The sequence below is a fragment of the Parasteatoda tepidariorum genome, chromosome 10 (genome assembly GCF_982258835.1).
Source record: "Parasteatoda tepidariorum strain Cologne lab strain chromosome 10, Ptep-v5.0, whole genome shotgun sequence".
Classification (NCBI taxonomy): Eukaryota; Metazoa; Arthropoda; class Arachnida; order Araneae; family Theridiidae; genus Parasteatoda; species Parasteatoda tepidariorum.
In genome coordinates this window covers 41,369,452-41,395,535 of record NC_141764.1, presented here as the reverse complement: position 1 = coordinate 41,395,535, position 26,084 = coordinate 41,369,452, and the positions used below count along the sequence as shown (strand labels likewise).

The 26,084-nt window shown below is 26.6% G+C and overlaps 1 protein-coding gene across 3 annotated transcripts in view; it reads left to right on the top strand.

Moving 5' to 3' along the window:
- The window catches only part of LOC122269136 (cell adhesion molecule Dscam1), a 398,009-nt gene that overhangs the window by 303,973 nt on the left and 67,952 nt on the right, over window positions 1-26,084 (top strand). For all 3 annotated transcript variants that reach the window (XM_071184626.2, XM_071184624.2, XM_087154005.1), the window contains exons 7-12: window positions 2,277-2,684; window positions 6,669-6,830; window positions 9,256-9,540; window positions 19,612-19,731; window positions 23,474-23,647; window positions 25,344-25,491. In XM_071184626.2, the coding sequence (XP_071040727.2) occupies window positions 2,277-2,684; window positions 6,669-6,830; window positions 9,256-9,540; window positions 19,612-19,731; window positions 23,474-23,647; window positions 25,344-25,491 (1,297 nt within the window). The remainder of the gene's footprint in view (window positions 1-2,276; window positions 2,685-6,668; window positions 6,831-9,255; window positions 9,541-19,611; window positions 19,732-23,473; window positions 23,648-25,343; window positions 25,492-26,084) is intronic.

Sequence of the window (26,084 nt, the reverse complement as noted above, 5' to 3'; positions counted from 1 at the left end):
TATTAGCAACAAAACGAAAAAAAAGCATGACTATTATTATTTTTCTATATTTTTTTTACACACTTGAGATTTTGTTTTAAATAAAATACTGGTAAATATCGTAGAATTTAGGTTCTATTCTTCCTAATAAATATTCATTGCACGATTACTTAAATATATTTTATATTTCAAACAGCTTTCTGTCCTTAACATTAGAGTCTCTTAAAAGGCAATATGATCAACCTTTTTACCCTTAAGTTAGTAATTTAAGTTTTATTTTTTTTTTGAGCCTAGTATTTCAAGGGTTTAATTCCTATATATATGGAATATTATGAAGGGTTAACGAAAACCTTTAACTATTTCGAAACATTTCAGAAACTCTAAATTTTATTCATAAAACAAAGCCCACAGGGAAAAAGTATGGCAAAAACTACCAGAATATGGTGAAATTTACTGCTCATTAGGCTCTAAAGGAACACCGAAAAAATCGCTTTGGTAATTGTTTTGGTTAAGTTAACAATTTAATATGGTTTTATTATATGTGATCAAATTTAGTAAATGTGGCAAAATTTGATAATTTTATCATGATACCTTATAGCATGGCTCAGAAACTATTTACATATTTGATAAAATTCACATTTTAGTCCTGTATTTCTTAATATATATGTAGTAGAAAAAATATATTTTTGAAATTCAGAATTTCCTGTAAGCTGTTCCCATATGAACGGATAAACTACCAAATGAATAGTTTAAATACCACAATGGAATATTATAATTAGTTTTAACATCATAATTATAAATGTCATTACCCTACAGCACGTTAATTTCTTTTCCTCCCTTCATTACCGTGCAGAGTTTTATAACTATGTTTTACCTATAAAATGCAAATATTAATACAAACTTCTTTTTTTTTAAAAAGAGAAATACTAATAACTGTAAAATTTCATTCAAACCATTAATCAAAAAGAAACAAAACATTCCTGCTTATCATACAATACTAATAATAAAGAAATCAATATTTTATTTTGAAATTATTACTACTTTGAAACGTTCAAACTAAAGAATTAGCCATTCCACTGTGGGCCAGAAGATCATGATCTTTGGCCAAAAGTCAAAAATTAAATTTCAACTAAAATATGTTAAGGCAGCTTTAATATCGTCCAAATTAAGTATTCATAATCATTCCAAACATTATAATTTACTTTTTGGACCGACGAGAGTACAATGTAGTGAAAAATATGTTGAAAAAATGTTTTTTAAATGTAACTTTTCAATTTATATTTCAGAAATATATATAAGAATTTCACCTTTCTGTTAAATTCTTATCAGAGTAATTAGTCTGAAATTATAGTTCAATTTTTTAATTTGTTGGATTAGTTAATACTCTTGACAAACTTATAATTTATATCTTATCATTTGACATTTTAAAATGTTTGAATAATTTTCGAAACTTAAATCTCCAAAAAGTTCCACTAGGTAATTAGCTAAACTTTTTTTTGTTGTCTTCTTTGATGTTTCTTCTTTCGAAAAAACCTGCCCCATTTTGCCCATATTGAAAAGGCGGACTAAATATACCAAAAAACAAAAATTATGTTTTATTTCATGTTTTTGAGTTATTTTGTAATTAATTCGCGTTATTTTGTAATTAAATCGCGTTATTTTGTATTATTACTTCGGAAATATAATTTGCTTTTCATTTTTAATATAAAATTACGAAAATTACTATATTTTCATTGCTATATTTAATTACTTAAACCTACTCCATATATATATATATATATATATATATATATATATATATATATATATATATATATATATATATATATATATATATATATATATATATATATATATATATATTTGCTCGCCATATTTCAGCCGCTATCTTGCTTTTTTTTGGTATTTTTAGTGTATTTCAAAATTTTAACTATGAATTCAATTTACCTGCACATGAAAACCCTAAATAAAAAAACTCAAATTTTGAAACAAATTTTATCGAAATACTAATTTTGGTCACGAAACCTTGGATGCTGGCTCACTGTGCATTCCTACAAAATATGAATTTATGTTAAATATTTTTGCTTCAGAACTTTTTTCACAATGGTTTATACATCAGTACAAAAACTTGTCTTTTCAACGATAATCCCAAAGCTGCTCAGTTAATCCCACAGACCAACAAAACTTTAATTGAAAAATTCAATGAGATTCATGCTTGTCATGAATTTTCAATATTTACGTTTTGTCAAACTTTTAATACCCACTCAAATATGCAAAAATATATTTCAATTTTTCAGATGACCCACCAGTATTGGCTTATACTTTCCCTGAACAAACACTCGAGCCTGGTTCCTTCCTGTCATTGAAATGTACAGCCACTGGAACCCCACTACCTCAAATAACGTGGTCTCTTGATGGATTCCCAGTCACCGAAGGAATTCGTACAAGAGTTGGGGATTTCGTCACCAGTGATGGATTCGTAAACAGTTTTGTAAATATCACACGACTGCAACCTGAGGATGGAGGAACGTATGAATGTTTAGGGTCGAATGATATAGCAACCGTAGGACATTCTGCTAGACTAAACGTCTATGGACCGCCATTTGTAAAACCAATGAGAAACATATCCGTCCTTGCGGGTAGCAATTTAGTGATAAAATGTCCGGTTTCGGGATATCCCATAGAAAAAATTCTTTGGGAGAAAGGTTTGTAATAGTTTTTATTTTAGTTAATTATTAGTTTTCATTTTTTATTTTAGTTAACCGAGCATAATTCTAACCATTATTTGAATATGCGTATCTAACAATACACAGTATTTTCCTTTATTATAAAATTCTTCAGAATTTTACACGGAAGGTCACTCACAGGTTATAATCACTGGTTTTGGGATATCCCATAGAAAAAATTCTTTGGGAGTAAGGTCTGTAATAGTTTTTATTTTAGTTAAATATTAGTTTTTTTTTATTTTAGTTAAACGCGCATAATTCTAACCATTATTTGAATATGCGTATCTAACAATACACAGTACTTTCCTTTATTATAAAATTCTCTGGAATTTTACAATGAAGGTCACTCACAGGTTATAATCACAGGTTTTGGGATATCCCATAGAAAACAATTTTTGGGAGAAAGGTTTGTAATAGTTTTAATTTTAGTTAATTATTCGTTTTTATTTTTTTATTTTAGTTAACTGAGTATAATTCGAACTATTATTTGAATATGCGTATCTAACAATACACAGTACTTTCCTTTATTATAAAATTTTTCAGAATTTTGATAATAAAGGTCACTCACAGGTTATAATCAAAGGTTTCGGGACATCCCATAGTAAAAATTCTTTGGAGAAAGGTTTGTAATAGTTTTTATTTTAGCTAATTATTAGTTCTTTTTATTTTAGTTAACCGCGCATAATTCCAACCATTATTTGAATATGCGTATTTAACAATACACAGTATTTTCCATTATTATAAAATTCTTCAGAGTTTCGCCATATATTTAAATATCAATGTTCTATTATTGTTATTAAATATTATTGAGTGGCTTAAATCTATTTAAGAAAAGTTTTAGCTACACATTTAAACTACAATCATGCATAATACCATTCCCTGACATCACTATGCATATAATATACGTTTTTTGCCAAAAATAAGAATGGTAAATGTTAAAGATACATTATTGATAATGTATCGTGATGTTTTAACGCACTATTAGATTATGTAATCGAAAATACCGATACATTTTAGGCAAAGTATCATATAATAATTATCACCCTTTTTACCTAAAATAAGAATGGTAAATATTAAAGATACATTATTGATAGTATATGATAATATTTTAATGCAAAAATATATTAAACAATCGCAAATACTAAGAATGCATCATTATTAATGTATCGTTATATTTTAATACAATAATAGATTATGTAATAGCAATTATTAAAGATACAATATTAATAATATATCGTAATGTTTTAATACAATATTAAATTAAGTAATGAAAAATATAGATACACAAAAAAGGTGAATAAAAATATATTTTATTTTTTATAAAAAGTTTTAAGAAAAAGATATTGATCACAATTGTTATTTATCTTATTACGATGCAAATGGAAGGTGGCAGACTATTCAACTAACAAATTAGTTTCTAAATAAAGCCTTGTATCGAATATAAGAATGTATACAACTAATAAAAAGTAACTTTGTTTTTCAAATCTTGCATAAAACAGCACATCCAATTCCATATGTGGAAAGTAAATTGCACAATATTTCTTATAATGAAATAATATTTTACTGTCAATAAATTTTAACAAAATATAAATTCAGTTTAATTTAATCAATAAAAAACTATTATCAGAAATTCGCCCTTTATCATATAATTGGATAAAAATAGTTAATATTGAAATAAAACTTATGTTGTTTTATTTTTCAATCGAGCAACATTTTTTATTATTAACAAGATAATTAAATTAAATAAGCAGTAGTTTAATTTTTCAATACACATTTCATGAAACTTAATACAACGCTTATTCTTTCCATCTATTTGGAAAACGTATAATTGAAATTTTCTTTTGAAAACAGATTAAGTCTTAATGAGTTAAATTGATAATGAATAGCATTTAATTATGCCTTCATTTAAAAACAAAAAAGTAAAATGATATAATTGTAGCTATTTTTAGCTATTGCGAAAACAATTAAACAAAATCGTAAATTTGCTTCATTATAAACTTTTGTTTTGATGAAAAAAATTAGAACAAACTCTAAAAACTGGTTAAAAGGAAAACTCATATACAAAGAAAAACAATAATCCTTTCTTCCACACTAAATGCTGCTTTTCTATTGTTATGGCTATATTAGTCAGCTATGATGAATTATGAATTAAACGAAGCTCAAAACATTGACGGAAATCCATTGTATGATTTTTGTGAAATACATTAAATACAAATTTATTCATAATCAACAATAGTATGTTTAATATGCAATAAATAAATCTATGCAATTAATAGAAACCTCTACCAAATACTACAATGTAACACATTACAGACGTAAATGCTTAGCACTTCATAGAGTTGTTAAATAAAAATTTCTTAAATAGTACAATATTAATTTAGTGGCAAAGTATTGGTAAAGGCACTATTATTTAATTTTGTCGTAGTTTTTTTTTAACTTTATTTTATTTCTCCATTTATATTTTTTAACTAACGCTAGTTTAACGAGTATATTCAAAAGATGCATATCGTGTGTAATGAAGTTTCTCACATCATTATTTTCCTTCATTATTAAATTAATTTAAAAAATGCATTATTTTATGAAAATTGCTCCTATGAATATTTCTCCACAAATCTTATAAAACATGTAGTACTTAAATATTTCTTAAGAAACCTTTGATTGAGGCGAAGTAACATGAATCAAAATTTAATAACAAACTAATTAAGCATCTTAAGACACCGTAAAAAACAAGAAGATAAACAAAAAAAGTACATTTCATTAAAATCATGTGCTCATGTTTAAGTTCAAAATAAATAAAATAGAAGAAGGAAAAATTCAGTTAAAAAGCAAAACAATGATTTCTGTAGCACTACTTTTCTTAACAAATTTTATATCAATTCTTAAAAGAAATTTATATAAAAATACATGTTTTTTGCTGAGACAACTTAATAAAATATAGTGTCAAAGAATACGAGAAATCTCAAACATTTTCTTAAAAACAAATGTGTATTCTTAGTTTATATAAGATAGAGACAAACTTTCACATAATGTTCAACAACAATTTTGCAGTACATTATTAAATCTACATAATTTATAAAAATCTAATCAAGAAACTACATAATTATTTTTAACAGCACGCTGAGCATTAAATGATTAATTTAGTGGGTTTTTCTAATTAAGATGTTACGTAATATTAAGATACACGTAGGCTTAAGAGATAAGAAAAAAGTTACGATATAACTTTCCTACAGTTATTTAACTGTTACCAGGAAATACATTTAATGCCATACAATTATACTTTTTGTGCGCATACAAAATATTTTAATTCAACTTTTCAATTTCTACAAAACAAATTTTTAAAAAAAACATAATTATATTTTATTAAAAACATGTTGTTTTTTTTTACAATTTCAAAAAAAATACACCATTAAATTTTATTCAAAACATGTTTTATTTACAATTTTAAAAAAACACATTATTAAATTTTATTAAACATGATTTTTTTACAATTTAAAAAAAAAACGCATAATTAAATTTTGTTAAAAACATTTTTTCTTTACAATTTAAAAGAGCACCTATATAAATTTTATTAAAAACATGTTTTTTTTACAATTTCAAAAAAAACTCATGATTAAATTTTATTAAACATGTTTTTCCTACAATTTAAAAAAAAAAATACATATTTAAATTTTATTAAACATGAATTTCTTGCAATGTAAAAAAAAACACATAATTATCTTTTATTAAAAACGTGTTTTTTTTACAATTTTAAAAAAACACATAGTTAAATTTTATTAAAAACATGTTTTCTTTACAATTTTAAGAAAACTCATTAATTTAGTGTTAAAAATTCCTTAACAAAGACGCTGTTTTTCAATTGTTAAGAATATAATAAGAACATCCCAGTCAAATTAAGAGACATATGAATGGGAAAATGCCCAAAACTTTTCCGGAAATCCAATGTGTGTTCTTTGTATCCCACAGGCGAAAGCAAACTTCCGCAGAATCGACGACAGCAGGTTTTCCCTAACGGGACATTGATCATCAATACTGTGGATCGGAACAACGATGAAGGAAGTTACAGATGCATCGCAGAAAACAAAGACGGCGAAACTGCCTTCAGGGACGTAGAAGTCAAAGTCCTTGGTGAGTCGATTTTTCAATCAAAAGTAACATCCCGACCCACCCTCCGTACTCTCCTGACATTGGTTTCTCGACCTTCAAAGAAAAATGTGGTGAAAAGATAACGAAATTGTGCAGAGAGTTAGGGTCGCTACGTTTTTTGTCGAGCCTTGATTTGTTTTTTTGTTTTGTTTTAATCGATTTGAAAACTCAATTAATTATCTTTTTGTCACTCGACCAAGAAAAATGCGTGTTTTAGGATCAATTTTGTATTTTTTTAGGCTTTTGTTCAAAAGATGAAAAAAATGTTTTTGTCGGCTTCCGGATGTAATTGGCTGGTAGCTGAATTTAATTAATTCTAAATAATTGTAGCGAGAACATTTTAAGGCTATGAGTTAATTAAACTATTGAATTGCGTTTTTTTTAATAGTTTTCATTTACTTTATGAAATAATTTAATGCTTACGTAATTAAATAATTTTATTCATTTTCCCATTCTTTTAATATTGAAATTTCAGTTTTAATACTTAACAAAACTTCAGCATGATTAAGCGACAAACATAAAAGTGTTTCAAAGGTAAAATACAGTATTTAGTCATTATTTAATTTTGTTATTATTTAGTTTTGTTTAGTTTATTTTTTAGTTAAATAGCTCAGTATAGTTGATTTAGTTACTTTATTTTAGTTTTCTATTTATGCTACGAGATTTAAAATCAATTACGTTCAACTAGCATTGGAACAATTAGAAATAGCTGTTTTTCTATATTTCTTTTATCTTCTTGCAAGTTTACATATTGGTTAATAAATCTAGCTCACAAAGTCCTCGTATCATTTTTAAAAGATATTGCATTATTTAAACACACAATAATAAAAATTTATAGAAATAACCTGACTAAATCAGCTTTAGGGAATATTTTACGAAGCAATAAGGAAGATCTTATGGCATTATTTAATATAAATGTCATCTGAGAAAAATATGAAAGTAAAACCTTTTTTTCAGATATTTAGATGACTAAAGAATTTAAAGAATTTTAGAATTTAATCAGTTTATGATCACTAAGAAATTCTATTTTCTAAATCATTTAAAATAAAAATAATATATTCAAAAATATGAATAATTTCCAGTATAGTTTGATAACTTATATAGTAAATATTATTATTACGCACATAAGCTGCATCATTTCGTTCATGAAATTCCACATATCTCTCAGCAAAAGTGCTCTATACTCAATTAATGAATTCATTAATACTCAAATAGAAATTTAATCACAATTGTTTTCGCAAAATAATAAATAATAATAACAGGAAAACTACTCAAAAAATTGTGCTTGAAAATTTTTTATGTAAAAAATTTAAAGTTCAGCAACGTCTTGCCATTCAAAGTAAAAAATTAATTCATAAAATAACTAAAATATCTAGATGCTTTGAAAGTATCATAGTGTTAGCTAAACTATTCCTTTCTAGCGCAACTCTTGATTCGAATATGAATAGAAACGCCACTGCCAACTGATTGAACGTGAAAACTCATTAAAATAAATATTTCTGAAAATTTACGTTTAAAAGCTACTGAGCTTCGATACCCGGTATTTTCTACTGAAAATTCATTATTTATAGAAAATATTCACGGCAGCGCGTATGCACGCGAAAATGATTTCAATAATTTTAAATCGAATGATTTTAATATCGAATAGAATACAATATGTTAGAATACTAGTCGTGACGTCATAGTGCCATCTAGAAAGCTATAAAGGCCATCTATTGCAATTAAACTAAGCCATTTTCTGAGTATAATTCAGTGTAAAGGTGGAAGAGCACAGAAGAAACTGCATCTTACCATACTATTTACAGTGAAATAAATTACTGATTTTCTTAAACTGTAGCTTTATTTTCTTAGTAAATATATAAATAAAATTAATATTATTTATTTCTGTTGCTTCTATAATCAATCTAAGAAAATGTAATAATTAAATTCATATTATATACTTATATTGCCTTTATAATCAATCTAAAAATATATAATAATTAAATTCATATTACTTCCCTCAATTGCTCCTGTAATCAACCTAAGAAAAGGTAATAATTAAATTCCTATGATTTCTTTCAGTTGTACCTGTAATCAATCTAAGAAAATCCTATAATTAAATTCATGTCACTTATTTCTGCTGCCTCTATAATTCATCAAAGAATATGTAATAATTAAATTCATGTTATTTCCTTCAGTTGCTCCTGTAATCAATCTAAGAAAATGTAATAACCAAATTAATGTGATTTCTTACAGTTGTACCTGTAAATAATCTAAGAAAAAACTAATAATTAAATTCATATCATTTATTTCAGTTGCCCCAGTTGTCAATCTTAAATGTAATATTTAAATTCGCATTATTTCTTTCAATAGATTCTATAGTTATTATTAGAACATGTAATAATTAAATTCATATTATTTCTTCCAGTTGCTCCTGTAATCAATCCATTTCACTTTCCAAACAATTTAAAAGAAGGAAACAGAGTGATTATTACATGTTCAATACTGGATGGCGACACTCCAATCAATTTAAATTGGTACAAAGATAATCAACCAATAATAGACAACGCTAATATGAGAGTTGATTCGACAAATGAGTTCATGTCTGTACTATACATGAAACGAGTTACATATGAAAACAACGGCAATTACACTTGTGTCGCTTCCAATAGAGCTGATGTTGTAAATTTTACTGCACCGATGGTTGTTAATGGTAAGAATACAATCTTCGTTTTTTTTTACTATTTACTATAGTTAAAATAAACAATGTTGTTTTTTTAATTGTTTTCTCAGTCTTATTGGTTACTCAATTAGATCTCTTATGGAAATTAAAAAGGATTTTTACTTAACTACATTTTAAGTAGTTCACTTAATTTTATTTTATTTTATAACCGTCGTTGAACAGCCGACCCGATTTTGGGTTTACGACTACTAATGTTCCACTCCGTAGCCTTGTAATTTTGAACCAATCCAGAAGACAAGGAAACTCCTGGATCAGTACCCCCAGAGGTATAATTTGTTATGGGAACATAGAGGACTTTGAGACTCGACAGATTTAACGTGCATCAGTCACCATTTACTACACGGGAATCTTCGGAAGGCGGATATCGAACCCAGGAACTCTTGGACACAGGCCCAGTGCACTACCAACCAGGCTATTTCGTCCTAGTTCACATAATTAAAGAAAAAAATCTTGGTTTATCAAATTATTTTGGGTGAAAACTTTCTGAAAATTAAAAATCATTTTAATGGAAGCATTTTTATATTCGCTTTATTTATAAAAATAAAAAAATAAAAAATTTTATGCACGAAAGTTTTATTTAAATTAAAAAACTTGAAATGTGTATACTAGAACATTTAGTAGTAGGAATACATTTAGTAGTAGGAATACATTTAGTAGCAGGAATCATAGTAGGAATACATTTTCACTTCAATCACAATTTTCACTTCATTCAAACTTTTAAAATGGTTCACAATGTTAAAATAAAAACCTTTACCAGAGCTACCAGATTAATTGTACGAAAAATTTCCTCAGAACCAAATTCACAACTAAACTTGAATTATGCTCACCCAAAATTATCTCCTTTCATGTGTAAATCTGACACTGCAGTTAGAAATTCTCAATGGAATACATATAATTTTTTGCAATAATTTATGCTTAAAAATTAGTACAATGTTTTCTTACAGAATTTGCAACAAGATTTACTAATTTGCGCTTAAAAATTAAATCAATTTTATCTTTTATAAGAGAAATAGTAAAAAAAAAATAGCTTATTATATAAAAAGAAAAAATACGAAAGGAAGAGTGATTTCTAAAATGTTGAGTTTCAAGCTTGAAACTTCAAAAATGTTCTAAAGGAGAAAAATGTTTAAAAGACAATTTGCTACAATTTCCTTGCATAATTCAACAGTATTTACATTTTTGAGAGCAATCATAAGGGAATGAGGGAAAAAGAGAAAATACATGACTTGATGCCCGTGGAAATGCAACAAATATTCTCCAAATTTTAATAGATTAATAAAAGCATTTTTTAAGTATCTAACTTTATCACTTAATTAATCAAACATAATAGACATAATTGAAATCCTCATGCATGCAACAATGTATTAATTCTCTGTTAAAACATGAAAAAAATTAATTGATATTTTGTATTGTTGTATTGTCTGCGAAAATTAAAATGCATTCTTTTGAGAAAACTTAGTTCGAGCGTTTTGAATGTCAAATCCAACCTAACGCGTGAAACAAAACATGTTATTCCTTACTCTTTATTTATGCTCCAATTAATGATTTTAAAACAATTTTTCAAGTGTGTCAAGTTATGTAAAAATAAAATAAATATACATTACTTTTGAAATTTTTAGTGTTTATCTTGAGTCGATACTTAGTTCGACTTAAATTAAAATGCATTCTCATAGTCTTAGCTTAGAACTCGGTAGCTTATTCGGTCAACTTAGAATTAGTGAATAGTCTGAACTTACAATGTAATATTCATATTTCTGGTTAATAAAACCAAAATAAATGGTATTTAAACCAGTCATTTGGTCATTTTCAAATTTCACATGGTAACAGTTTACCAAAAAATATAAAATATGCCTTTTAAAGTGATAGCTCTAATTACCACGCAAAAAATACGAAACTAAAAATTAAATTTAACTGAATATTTTTTATACCCTGCTTTAAGGTATCGTGATAAAATTACCACATGTTACCACAATTACCAAATTTTACCACTTTCTATTTAACTATATTTCATAATTAATCGTACCGAAATCATTACTGAAATGCTACTGTAAAATTGGTTTGGTGTTCCCAAAGTAATTTAACCATATTCTGGTAGTTTTGACCCTACCTTTTCTCTGTGTTAATACCATTCAAAATTCAATACAACCCATAATATGCAAACTTGAAAATTACATTAAAATAAATTTTTAAAAATGAGTGGAAATAGTGTATTTAAACACAAAATTAAAATATTCCGTGCACAAAATGAAATATTATCCATGTTCTATACTATTATATATTTTTTGTGATTAGTTTATAATAGCGGAAGTAAAATATTTAAATTATTCTTATTAAAAATTATTTTTTTAATGTTTATTTACAAGAAGATTTAATTTAATTCCTTAGCATAGTTCATTAACATATTTTGAATTTTACTTCAAAATTCCCACTTAAATACGATACACTTTAACAACTTATAAATCACATGCGATTTAGTTTTAGAAAGATATAACTCATTCAAAGTTTTAAACTGTTTATAACTTAAGCACATATTTCGAAAATTCAGATTCTAAACTACACTTCCATTCTCAACTTAAAACTATTCATCAATTTCTCTTTGACTCAACATTAATTAGAATCCCTCCACTAACTGAATTTCTACTTCAATAGTGAATTTGCATACACATCAAACATGAAAGTATATAACATTTCATCTTGATATATTGAGGCACTTACGGATTGCCTTCCCAACTGAGGAATTAAAACTTCAATAAAGACCTCAACAGCGTTTGTTAACCCTGAAGCTTTCTTTTGTAAAGAAGAATGTGAGTTTTCTACAAGCTTGAGTCTTCTATAAGCTTGATAATTAAAATAAAGCATTGAAATAAATATTTAGAAATCTGAGGAAATTGCGATTTTATACACAAAATAAAAATTAATCCTGAGCTGTGTTTAAATGTTCTCTATTTTATATATTAATGTGATTGGTTTATAGTAACAAACTTAAAATATTTAAACCAAGCTCAATTAAAATGTTTATATACAAGAAGACTATTAAGTAAACTTTCTTCAGTTTAATATAATAATAATAAAAAAATTTCAACTGAAATGCTTTTTTTATAAACTTTTCACTTATACTATATTTTCTAATAATGAAATCAGAAAAAAAACTAAGAATTGACTTATTATTCTTACTCAGTCATTTAAAAAAAGAAAAAAAACAGTTTAAATTATTTCATCTAGACCAAAAATTTAACATTTAATGATGCAAGTTCCGCTTCAACGGTTTGTTTTGTTTTTATCTTCGATTCAAGCAACTGCTTATAAAAGTTTGATGTTTCAAAACTTTAAGCATGTTTTTGTGTAATAACTTTATCTAAGCATAACATAAATATTAAGCTTTTTATGTTTCTGTCATTATTTGATTTTTACTTCTAAGAAACTTCCCGCAGTGAACTGATTGTAAAGACGCGGTTCCCAGAAGAACGCCGAATTCAAGCACCACTGGCTGTAGTCAGTAAGCGGGTGGGTGACCACTTTGATCAGCCTGCGTAAAGACCGAAGGTGCGCCGTTTCAGTCCTCGTTAAACTGTTCTACCGTAAAGTGCTCGACTTCGCGCACAGGTCGTTGGGCTACCAAAGCAGGGGAGCCACCCCCTCTGCAGAGGATGAAAATTGAGATGATCATCCTCATGAATGTTTCTCAGACAGTCTCCAATAACCCATTGTGCAGCTCTAGTGAGACGTAAATAAAGTACCTACTTGTAAAAAACTGCTATTAAACCTACTCTAACATTTAAGGGGAAATTTTTTTTGCTTGATAACTTTCATACAAGTTATTTTTATATTTTAAAATAGTAACCACCACTTATAAAATTCAGGAATCATGTCCAGAAATGTCGCCATACACATATAGGAGCGCTTCGCTATTATGAACTGTTTCTTCGTGCACTTCTTAGCAGTTCATAATAGGGAAACATCCCTAGCAGCATAGGGGAACATTTGTGGGCATGTGTTCCTACGCAATTTTAATCGCGATGAGGTGCCCTAAAAGTTTATTGCAGCATTTACGTGACTCTCTGTTACATATAACGCTTCAAAACGAGTACATATCAAAAATAAACTAAAAATATCATTTAAAAGAAATCTGTAGCTTTAGGAGCAAAACTAATTTCAGGTTTGAAATCTTTTCACTCGAATTAAGCAAGATCAAGTATTCGTATAAATGCAGCAAAAAAGTTGTTCCCCAATGTAATCATGTAAATAAAATTCAAAAACATTTGAAATATGTTATATTTATCAATCTAATAAATTCTAATTAGATACTTTGTAAATCAAATAAATTTTTCCCTCCTTTTACAAATATCATATCTCATTCAATAAAAAATACATACCCGTGGGTAATTAATTATTATTTATACTTCGTTTAAATTTATAAATTTGTTAAACCTCTGGGAAATCGAAAAACCTATCTTGTTTATTTTCTATAGTAATTTTATTCAATTTTCCACTTCAGTAACTGGAAGGGTTCAAATCCTTAGTTACAAAAATACTTCAACTTCCACAAGAGCAGTATTGCGTGAAAAATGACTTAAATCGAATATCATACTACTCTTGACATTTTCTTTCAAATTTTCTTTAATTAAATTTCCTTTGACACATTATCTTAGATTATGAATCTTTTTAACATTTAAGGAATTTTCCAGCTAGATTCAATTTGGCAAGTGAAGCGTCATTCAATTAGGTTATAAAACGAAACGTTTTCGACTAGGAAGAAAAGTTAGTTTTAAATTGTAAGTGACAACCACATATATTTTGTTTAAAGTAGAGAGGGTGACATTGTTTAGCAAAGTATCAGCTTTAGCTTGCGCATAAAATTAATGATAACGATAACACTAAAGTTTCATTTTTTGAACTGTATTAAAGTGTGAGATAAGTTAAAAAGTTAATTTTAAATGTTATTTTATAATTGTGTTTAAAAGAAAACGTTAATAAGGATTGCAAATGCCACTTAGCAAATAAATTAAATATTTAATGAATTAATGCAACTTAGTCCGATTGTCATAAAATTCGTTTCTTTTTCAAAGTTTAATTTAATACATAGTTTTATCAGTTTATTGATTTTGTAAATAAAAAAGAATAATTGATTAAACTAAGTTTCTAAAAAAATGAACAACAATTTTCTTAAAAGAACTAAATATGTCTTGTGCAAGAAACTAATAAAAGTACCCGTGGGTAATTAATCATTTGACATTGTTCAGCAAAGTATCAGCTTTAGTTTGCGCATAAAATTAATGATAACGATAACACTAAAGTTTCATTTTTTGAACTGTATTAAAGTGTGAGATAAGTTAAAAAGTTAATTTTAAATGTTATTTTATGATTGTGTTTAAAAGAAAACGTTAATAAGGATTGCAAATGCCACTTAACAAATGAATTATATATTTAATAAATTAATGCAACTTAATCCGATTGTTATAAAATTATTTTATTTTTCAAAGCTTAATTTAATACATACGTTTGACCAGTTTATTGATTTTGTAACTAAATAAAAAATAATTAATTAAACTAAGTTTCTAAAAAAATGAACAACATTTTTTTTAAAAGAACTAAATATGTCTTGTGCAAGAAACTAATAAAAGTAAGTTATTGAATATTTAATTTTTTAAAAATTTTATGAAATTAAAAATAAATAATTAATTAAAATTACGAAAATTATTTGGCAAGCGAAATGCCATTCAATTTAGTTATAAAACGAAACATTTAATTGGGGAAGAAATTGTAAGTACAATTCTATTCACTTAGTTTGAAGTAGAGAAAGTAATACTGTCTCATAAAGTATCAGTTTTAGCTTGCGCATAAAATTAATGATAACGATAACACTAAAGTTTCATTTTTTGAACTGTATTAAAGTGTGAGATAAGTTAAAAAGTTAATTTTAAATATTATTTTATGATTGTGTTTAAAAGAAAACGTTAATATGGATTGCAAATGCCACTTAACAAATAAATTAAATATTTAATAAATGAATGCAACTTAATCCGATTGTCATAAAATTCGTTTCTTTTTCAAAGCTTAATTTAATTCATCGTTTGACCAGTTTATTGATTTCGTAAATAAAAAAAAATAATTGATTAAACTAAGTTTCTAAAAAAAATGAAGAACAATTTTTTTAAAAGAACTAAATATGTCTTGTGCAAGAAACTATTGAAAGTAAGTAATCAAATGTATAATTTTTAAAAAATGCAATTAAATTAAAAATAAATAATTAATTAAAACTACGAAAATTATTTGGCAAGCAAAATGTCATTCAATTAGGTTATAAAACGAAACATTTAAATTGGGAAGAAATTGTAAGTACAATTACATTCATTTGGTTTGAAGTAGAAAGGGTAGCATTGTTTTATAAAGTATCAGTTTCTGCTTGCGCATAAAATTAATGATAACGATAACACTAAAGTTTAATTTTTAAAACTGTTTTAAAGTGTGAGATAAGTGTAAATTTTAATTACACAGACATAAATGTTATTTTAAGACCATGTTTAGGAGAAAAATTTTAAGTATGGTTACAAGTATTGCTTAATAAATAAATTGAATAATTTATAAATTAATGCAACTTTATCCGCATATTTTTAAAATTATAATTTAATACTCAGTGCGTAAATGGCATTGTTTTATAAAGCATCACCTTCAGGTTGTGCATAAACTTAATAATAAAGATAATACAGAAATTTTATTTTTTTAAATGTTTTAAGTGCGAGATAAGTGGAAATGTTAATTACTAATATAAATGCTATTTTGGAATTATGATTTTGCAAGAAAAATTAGTCTTTTGAATCCTTTTCAAGAGAAAAATGCTAATTTTGATTACAAGTGTCACTTAAATAAATTAAATAATTATTGATTCAACTCAACTTATTCAATTGTTTTTCAAATTCGTATTTTTCTGTAATTTAATACATAGATTATTAACTGTAATTTAATACATAGATCGACAACAGATAATCGATTCTGAATTGATAATAGATTCTGAAAAATGAGTCAATATTTAGTAAAAGAATTAAATTTATCCAACGCATGAAACTAATGAAGAAACGAAACAAAAATTTAGTTTTTTAAGATATCCAGTGAAATGAGAGATTAATAATTAATTTAAATTGCAGAAATTCTCCTAAGAATTTATTTTAAAAGGACTAAAAGGAGCCTCCATTGTACTCTTTGTACTTTTTTTCTACGTTTTCTACCTTCTTCATTTCAAGTTAAAATGTAATGTAATGTAGCGTAATAAAGACAAAGAATACAAATTGGGATTGTAATTATTGTTTAACAATTCTATAGTTTAAAAATCTAAATATTGTTCACGAAACCAATATTTCTTAATTATTTTTTTAATTATCTTAGAAACATGATTATTTTTTTAATTATCTTATCTTTAATATTTCAAAGATTTTAATTAACTAGACTTAATTTAGAAAGTCAAGGGTATTCCTTTGAATTTAAGGCGAAGTTTTAAAAAAATAATGTTAATTTAATTACAAGTGTAGCTTAATAAATCAATACGATTCTAATTAATACAACACAATTTCGTTTACCAATGAATAACATTTTTGCAACATTCGAATAGCATTTTAATTTTATATTGTTTTTATAAATAACAGTTTTAGCCTGCACAAAAAGTGAAAAAAAAAATTATTAGGTATTAATCGTAAAAGATTAATCAAATAAGTTTGATTTTTTGGAGCTGCGTTAAAAGTGTAAGATAAAATGTTATTTACGATCATGAGTGAAACTTTTTTAAATTATGTGATAGTTAAAAAATAAATATTAACTGAAAGATAAATAGAGAGATAAAAGTTAACTAATAGGTGATTGAGAGATAAATATTAAATAGGAGATAAAAGTTAACTAGGCGATAATTAAGAGATAAATGTTAAATAAGAGATAAATTCAAATAAGAGGAAAATTAACAGATAAATATTAACTAGGAATAGAAATATAACTTAAATGAATAGAATCAAGCAGTGCGATTAAATTTTGATTGACAATAAAGTTATTATTTTCCAAATTACAATTTTTCCTTTTCTTAACCAATTTTCTGATCCTATTTAAGGATTAAGTACTTAGAGATATGTTTCCTATACGTCCTATACCTATAGATGCGCCCCTTAGGTATTTATAGATATGATACAGTTGCTTAAAGTATCCAATAAATTAAAACCCTATTATTTAAAGTGTAAAACTATTTTCTAATGTTAAATAGTACGAAAAAACTCCTTAGGCTTTGAAAATTGTGAACTTTAAAATAAATAAAAATGTTAAATACGACTATTAAGGTTACTTCCAATTTATGGTTAAAATTAAGATAAGTTTTACTTATTATAAGGTTTTTCCTTAATAAACCTATCAAATTTCAAATAACGCAATTTAACTCCAATTGCCAATAGAGTTAGTATTCCCTAATTAATATTTATTGCTAGCAGTTTTCTTGAATTAATTTATTAATTTGTAGTTTAGAAAGAATGCTGGAGCTAAGTTGATTTAAATTTGTATTATTATTCTGCAAAAGTATTAAAAGTTTCATATTTATTTATTTTTTTGTTTTGAATTAATGAATAAAAATGAAGGTTAATTTTGGCTTATAGAAAAAGGGGTGAAATGAAAATTAATGATCCATCCATCAAAAATCCATCTGACTTCGCTAGAGTTTAAAATGAACACTATTTAACTGCATTGAGGAACCATATAAATTTAAATATCAAACTGTGTTTAAATATTTTTCCGTCAAATAAGATTGAAATGAAAAATTTCAACCCAACTTAGAAAATATTAAAATAAGGTTTTGAGGACACAGAAAGTGTCGCATTAAAGTTTAAATTATAAACAAACAGAACAATATTATTAAATGTTAATCAAAATGAATTTAATTTCTCTAGTTGTCTCATAATATCCACACTTTTTATATTCATAAATTTATTTAGATGTGAGTACAAGGTGACCGAATAAAAGTGTCCCAATAAGCAACTGTAATATTTTAAAAATCACAGCACATAAATCGTTCTTACTTTGGTAACAAAAAATACTCACAATCAAATCTTCTTTGCACATGCTATGATCTTTTAAGCACTTTCATAGTCGTGTGATTGTTTCGGGTCATTCAGATCAGACGGGAATGGCCATCTTATTCTCCTAACTTCAATAGGGGAGACTAAAGTCAGGAATACGACATTTTGTTTTGGGCATGTATCACGTCATTCCACTCGTTCAGAAACACATCAAACAAGTAATTTATAATTGTTCTATATTTTTTTCTATGATTGTGTGGCGTAACTACCACTACGAATATTAAACATCAATTCAATGGTATATAAGACATGCTAACTCGATTCATTCAGGAGGTACCTTTTGATAGATGACGGTTGGCATTGTCGATAACTCCGCCCCCCCCCACAATGGTGACCCGGACGTGATTTGTACACGCAGTAAAGCCCACTTCGCAAAATAACTTGACGGTAACGCCTACTTCGATGGATAGACCACATTAAACAGTTGACTTGCTAATTGTGACTGCGACATTATCCAATCCTCCTCACGCTGTTGCTACTCAGTCTCGTCTCGATTAAATACGACGTCAGCCTGCATACAGTCAACTGCTAATGGCAACACAATAGTGACTACGACTGTGAAGTTAATACACCTCTCGCTTTCAGCACTCAAAAACACGATGACTCTCTCTCCCGGTCTTTCACTAGTACAGCAACCAGTGATATCCGTTCATCGAATTCTATCCCTGATAAAATTCTGGTGGGGGAGTATTGTGGCGTAACTACCACTACGAATATGGTATATAAGACAATGGTATATAAGACATGCTAACTCGATTCAATCACGAGGTACCTTTTGATAGATGACGGTTGGCATTGTCGATTATAAAACATGCTTATTTAGCGTTTTTTTTTTCCTTTTTGCGGCGATTTTATATGATCACCCTAAATGAACTATTGCTTATTTTTACGGTATTATTTGTACTCTTTTTTCATAATGCACATAACTTTTCTTTTTCAGTTCCTCCTCAATGGAAAATCCAACCAACGGATAAATCCGTTGTTGTTGGGCAAAATGTGATAATTGACTGCCAAGCAGATGGATTTCCTCAGCCCAGAATTTGGTGGGAAAAGTCAGAAAGTGAGTATTAAACATTCATTACAACAACAAAAAACTTTTAACAAAGCATTAAAGCTCTCGATGCGCTGTTAGACTTTGCATTCGAAAATTACAGTAAAATAGACGGGAACAGTCTGTCCTTTCAATTAACCGTAACGATCATTTTTTTCTACTTTGAAGCCATGTTTTTAACTTATAATTTTAAAGACACATTAATTCCAAAATGTATGGTTTAGTAACCATTTACAACTAGCATTGCTTCAAAACCATAAAAATAAAATTTAACTGGTCATTGGAATTAAGTTATGATAGGCTTTTCATTAGACAATAGGCATAGTTAGGTTGTGGTTGAATTGTATTACGTCATATGAATCATGGAATGTGGTTTAATTAGTTTATCTGTTAGTGCCATCTATCACGAGATATGGGAGATATTAGACATTTTCAAAAAAAGCAGCTCTATGTCTCTGACATAGATGCATGAAAGAGAGTCATATGTGCATGAAAGAGAGTCATATAAGCACCTAAGAGAGCCATGAATACATGAAGAGAGAGAATGACAGAAATATTGTGGTGCCAAAGCTAGGATTCAACCAACGCCTCCTATAACTGAAAGCCTCCACACGGTTTTTTATAGGTAGTCCGATCAGACCAATGTGAAGGTTATCCACTTACCGAACGAGTCATTTAATACAAAATATATTTAAAATAAGAAAGTGGTAGCACATATATGACTAAAAATTAATTTTATTTATGAATATTATTGGTTTGCCTTATTCACTTGTCAACCACTACAGATTCAATTCCCAAATATATAAGATACATTTCTCTCAATTACTTTTATAAAAGGTTTTGGGTTCATGCGCACAACTGGTTCATTTCTTAAACAGTCTGCGCGGACTACTTATAGAAGACCGTGTGGAGGCTTCTTAATGTAGGAGGTGATGGCTCAGATCATTTAAAAGGTGAACCACTTGTGTGCATGAACCCAAATTCTATTTTAAAAGTACTTGAGAGAAATTTATCATATATATTTGAGAATTGAATCTGTAGTGGTTGACAGGTAAATAGGACAAACCAATTATATTCATAAATTAACCAAATTTTTATACATATATTTGCTACCACTTTCTAATTTTTAATAGATATCATATTAAATGATTTTTTCACTACTTGGTGATTTTTTTACTACTTCATAGTGGTCTGATCGGACTACCTACAAAAAACCGTGTGGAGGCTTTCAGTTATAGGAGGCGTTGATTCAACCCCCTCTTCAGCCAATTATGGCATTCACAGATTGACATTCTCGTCTTTGGTATGTTCCCAGCTAAAAATAACTAAGTGACTTTATAAAAATGGCCTAGTTAGCGCAGATAAAATTCTGATTGTTTAACAATATTACGTAATAGCGTTTTCCCTTACTGTTAACTGTTTGAATTTTCTTTTATTATTTTGGTTAAATATAGTAAATTAGCAAATAAATTGTTAGCCTAACCATTTCAGAAAATTTTTAACAGTAAAACAAACAAATAGCAACAATAATTTCCAACGAAAATATTAAAGATCTTGACAGCATATTTAAGCATATTTAACAGCATTTTAATAAATTTGAGAAAATAAGATTTAGAATGGACAGAAAAGTTATTTAAACAGTTTGGAAGAATTCTTATTTTGACTAGTGTTCATCTTAGATAAAAAAAAAATTAATTTCCATGTAATTTTTTCATAAAAGTAATTTAAGTAATATCAAAATTTAATCTCAAATATTCTTTCCTTGTCTGTTTTAATGTTATAAAACTATTAATATTTTCCTCTTTCACTTGCAAGTGCTAAGATAATATTATCATAGCATACTCTAAACTCAAGACACACAAAAATAATATTTCGAACATCTATATGAGATTAGCATAAGATAAGTAAATTATGCTATAAAATGATGACATGATTTTATTTATTACAAGTCACATTAATATGATCCGTCTAATATTAAGAAAAATTAATTCGAATCCTATACAATTTTTATGTAATTGAAAAAAAAATACTGCCAAAATTCTATTTAATCATTAATGAGGTTGAAAAAGCTATTCTAATTGTAAACCTCACTCCATTATCCCACATATTTTAAAGTTATACATTGAATTCACTAACAATATCTACGAAATTATTTGGTTGGATTCCTAGACATATGGGCATTAAGAGTAACGAAACAAGAGACTCAAAAGCTGAAACGGCACACAATCTTACAAATAAACCACACTGTTTACCTGGCATTCGAAATTTATTGGCAGACTCTCATACCCATCTCAAACAGATCAACTGGAATACTGAAATAAACAACAAATTGCATGAGATCAAACCAGATATTAAACCATTTACACCATTCACTAACTACAATAGAAAAACCCAGGTACTTATCAACAAACTAATCATTGGGCGCATCCGCTTGACGCACAAATATTTAATTTTAAATGAAGCACCTCCACGATGCCATTTTTTCAGAGAGTCACTTACAATAAAATATTTTCCTGACTCAGTATATGAAATTTAAATTTAAAAGACAACAGTCCTTTAACTGTGACTTCCGAACTTTAGCAATTTTCCTTGGAGACACACCACATCCTAACTTAACGATTTATCTCAAAGACATCGGATTTTATAATTCGATTTAATTCAAATTTTAATAAATTAATCAGTTTTTGCCTAGTTATATTGATTTCAGCCACATTACTTTAGTTTTAATTTGGTTTTGATTTTAACCAAGTTTCTTCAAACTCAACCTTATGTTAGGAATTTTACAAAGTTTTATAAATTTTAACCAACAAAGTGATTAAATTTTAACTAAGTTATATAATTTTTTGACCGAGTTGTAGGCAAGGTATAGCTAAATGATGAATCTTGCGCTAAAAATTTACATCACTCACACTGACTGAAAAAGCTAAGGAAGGAATAAAATCGTCAAGCCTCAGTTTATTTGACTAATAGACCTGGAATTAATGTTTATTAGAAACCGTGTTTACTAGAGATTAACCAAAGTTTGAAATGTATAAGTTTGAAATATATCAAAGTTTTTGTTCTTATGTATTATAACATATCATACCATAAATATTTGTGACTACTAAAACGCAAAATAACAATTTTTCATTCTTTGAAAACAATTCCAAAACTTCAGATTAAGAGTTCACTTCAAAATTTCACATTTTCCATACAAAATATTAATTTAATCTACCACTAAAAATACTTGTTCCAAGTTGGTATTTAACTAGAAACTAAAATACAGCTAGGTAATCAAAAATATTTACAATTTAGTACTTTAAACACTAACATAAAAATTTATAGTATAGATTAAAGGACAAATTTAAAAAATAATAATTTCCAAGCAAATACATAAGCCACTTTAAATTTTAAGTAAGCTTTTAATTATTTTGAACATAGTGTCAACTCTTAAAAATTTCTTCTAATCATATCTAATGATATCTTACATATCTAGATATTCTTTTACTTTTATTTTGAAACATGACGTGTTATCGGTTTGTCAGATGAGAATAGAAAGGTAATAGTATTGTTAGGACCAGATATTTTTTTACGGTGCATCAATATATATTATTTGTTTTTCTTTTTGTGTATTATTTCCTTTATTAATCTGTTCTCATATTTCTGTAATAAAAAATTATTTAAAATAAAGATATTTTGTTTAAATTAATTTCAAATCATAGTCTTCAACTTTGTTGATAACTGTTTATTTCCTAACTTTATCTGCTTTCAGTCACTGGTTCTAGAGATTACAAGACAATCATTAGTAATTCCCACATTCATGCATTAGAAAATGGATCTTTAATGATTCGAGAATCGGAACAAAATGATGCTGGCTACTATCTCTGCCAAGCAACCAATGGCATTGGATCTGGACTTAGTAAAGTTATTGAGCTTACTGTTCACGGTAAACTTATACTTAATTCAAGTATAAATAGTTGTTTTATCTTTATTTACGGGTACATAGCTGTATAAACATACTTAGTAATATTTTCATGCTCTTAATGGTAATATAATAACTGAAAAAGAAATTATCTTAAAAACATTAGTAAGGCCTTAGTAGCAAATAATAAGAATCGGAATATATATAAAAGATCAATATATTATTACAAACTAGTGTTTAGGTTCAATGGCTCATCTTTCGTCTGAGACTCGACTGGGATTTTTTGTTTTCTCTTATTGCCTCTTTTTTGGTCCGAAGTTATACGAGATTTAATTTGTAGTTTTTTTCCATATTAAAGGGTTTTCTTTTTTCAACTTCTTTTATAAATTAAATTAAATATTCTGGGGCAGTTTTTTTTTCTCTCCACAGGTCATAAACACGTAAACATTTCTGATTCCTAATGAACTACTTCATAGAAAATCTTCAGTTTTGTCATTACGGATTTTTTCATTGCTATTCCAATTTTTTTTTCCTCTTTATGAGTTCTCAGTTTTTTTGAGGTTTCACAGTGTAAATATAAATCATAACTATGAAACACATAAAAAACAATAATTTAACATGGTAATTTTTTGTGTCGATTGTTTGATGAATTTAAAAAAAAGCAGTTGAAAAATTAAAAACGGGTTTGTATAAGAAATATGCAAATAAAAAGGCTTTATAAAGAATTTTTTTTTAAAAAAAACAATGTTTTTAAGTAAATATTTTTAAGAAACCGTTTTTTCCTGAAATGGAAACAACTATAAAAGTATAAAGACTTAACATTTAAAACACAGTATATAGAATATAAGTTCCCATGTTGGAAAGGACGTCTTCTTCATCAGGTTGTTGTTTATTCATGAATTTAACTGCATCATAATTTATAAATATTTTTGCTTGTTTATTCGTTAACTTTCTTTTAATGAGTTTAATTTCAATGTTTATATAACATTTGTGGGCATTAACACAGAATTAATTGATGAATTATGTAATTAAACAAAGATGACGTTATTGCCGAAAGATGTGAACCAATAGTGATTGTGGTGAAGAACATAAAATAAGAAAATGCATATATATATATATATATATATATATATATATATATATATATATATATATATATATATATATATATATATATATATATATATATATATATATATATATATATATATATATATATATATATATATATATATATATATATATATATATATATATATATATATATATATATATATATATATATATATATATATAGTTCATAGCACGTTTAGATGGTTATCATTTTGCTGTTTTAGGAATGATTTCTGTTCGTTTAATAACTTTTATATTAACCATTTAAATGTGTATCGTAAATTAACCACGTTATATTGCATTAAAACTCATTCTTTACTGTGAATTGATAATAAAAGAATAATTTAAAATTGTTTCAAAATATATATTGAAATTATTACAAAGAATAATAAGTTATCAAGACGAAATCAAACTAAATTGATTTTCTTTTCGGGAGTTTTAATATAAAAAATTTCCAATAAAAAGTTTCTCAATTTCTTTTAACTCAAATCAAGATATCATTTTTTATATAAAAAAGTTTTTTTTTCCTTTATTTCTTTGGTTTTTTGTGATTGACGATTGTCTATAGATATCTTTTCAAAATTTTTCTTCATGCTTTATCTTTCAGTTGCTGCCTATTTCAAAGGAAAGTTTGTTGCTCAAACTTTGAAAAAAGGTGAAAGCAGTGTTCTATTTTGTGAAGCCTTTGGCGAAAGCCCTATCACAATACTTTGGAGTAAGGACAGACAACCTTTTGATCCTGCCTCAGATCCCAGGTGAGAACAATAGCCAGCTTTTACTTCTTTATTTTCATTTTAAAGCAGCATTATAAAAGATTTCATCAAAAAGAACATCTCTATTTCTCTTTTAAATTAAAACTTCTTTTTTTCCAATTATAAAGTGATAAAAAAAATTTACTTTATATAAAAGGATCACGTTCAATTTAATATTGCTAAAAATTTCCTTTCGTTTGAAGAAAAAAATTATGAATACTTATTTTTTATTATATTTCGTTTTTTCAGAATTACCAATTTATAGGGATTTTGTGCTTTTTTTCTGAACTAAATTTGAAAACGTTTGTAAAAACATGCTAGTTGAATATTTTATAGTAAAACTCGTTCAATTTTTCATTACTATTCGTTTTATTTATTCTTTAAATTAAAGATAGATTACGTACAATTTAATAGTGCTAAAAATTTCATTTTGTTTGAAGAAAAAATTTATGAATACTTATTTTTTATATTTAATTTTTTCAGAATTACCAATTCATAGGGATTATGCGTTTTTTTTCTAAACTAAACTTGAAAACGTTTTTAAAAAAATGCTAGTTGAATATTTTATAATAAAACTCGTTCAATTTCTTATTACT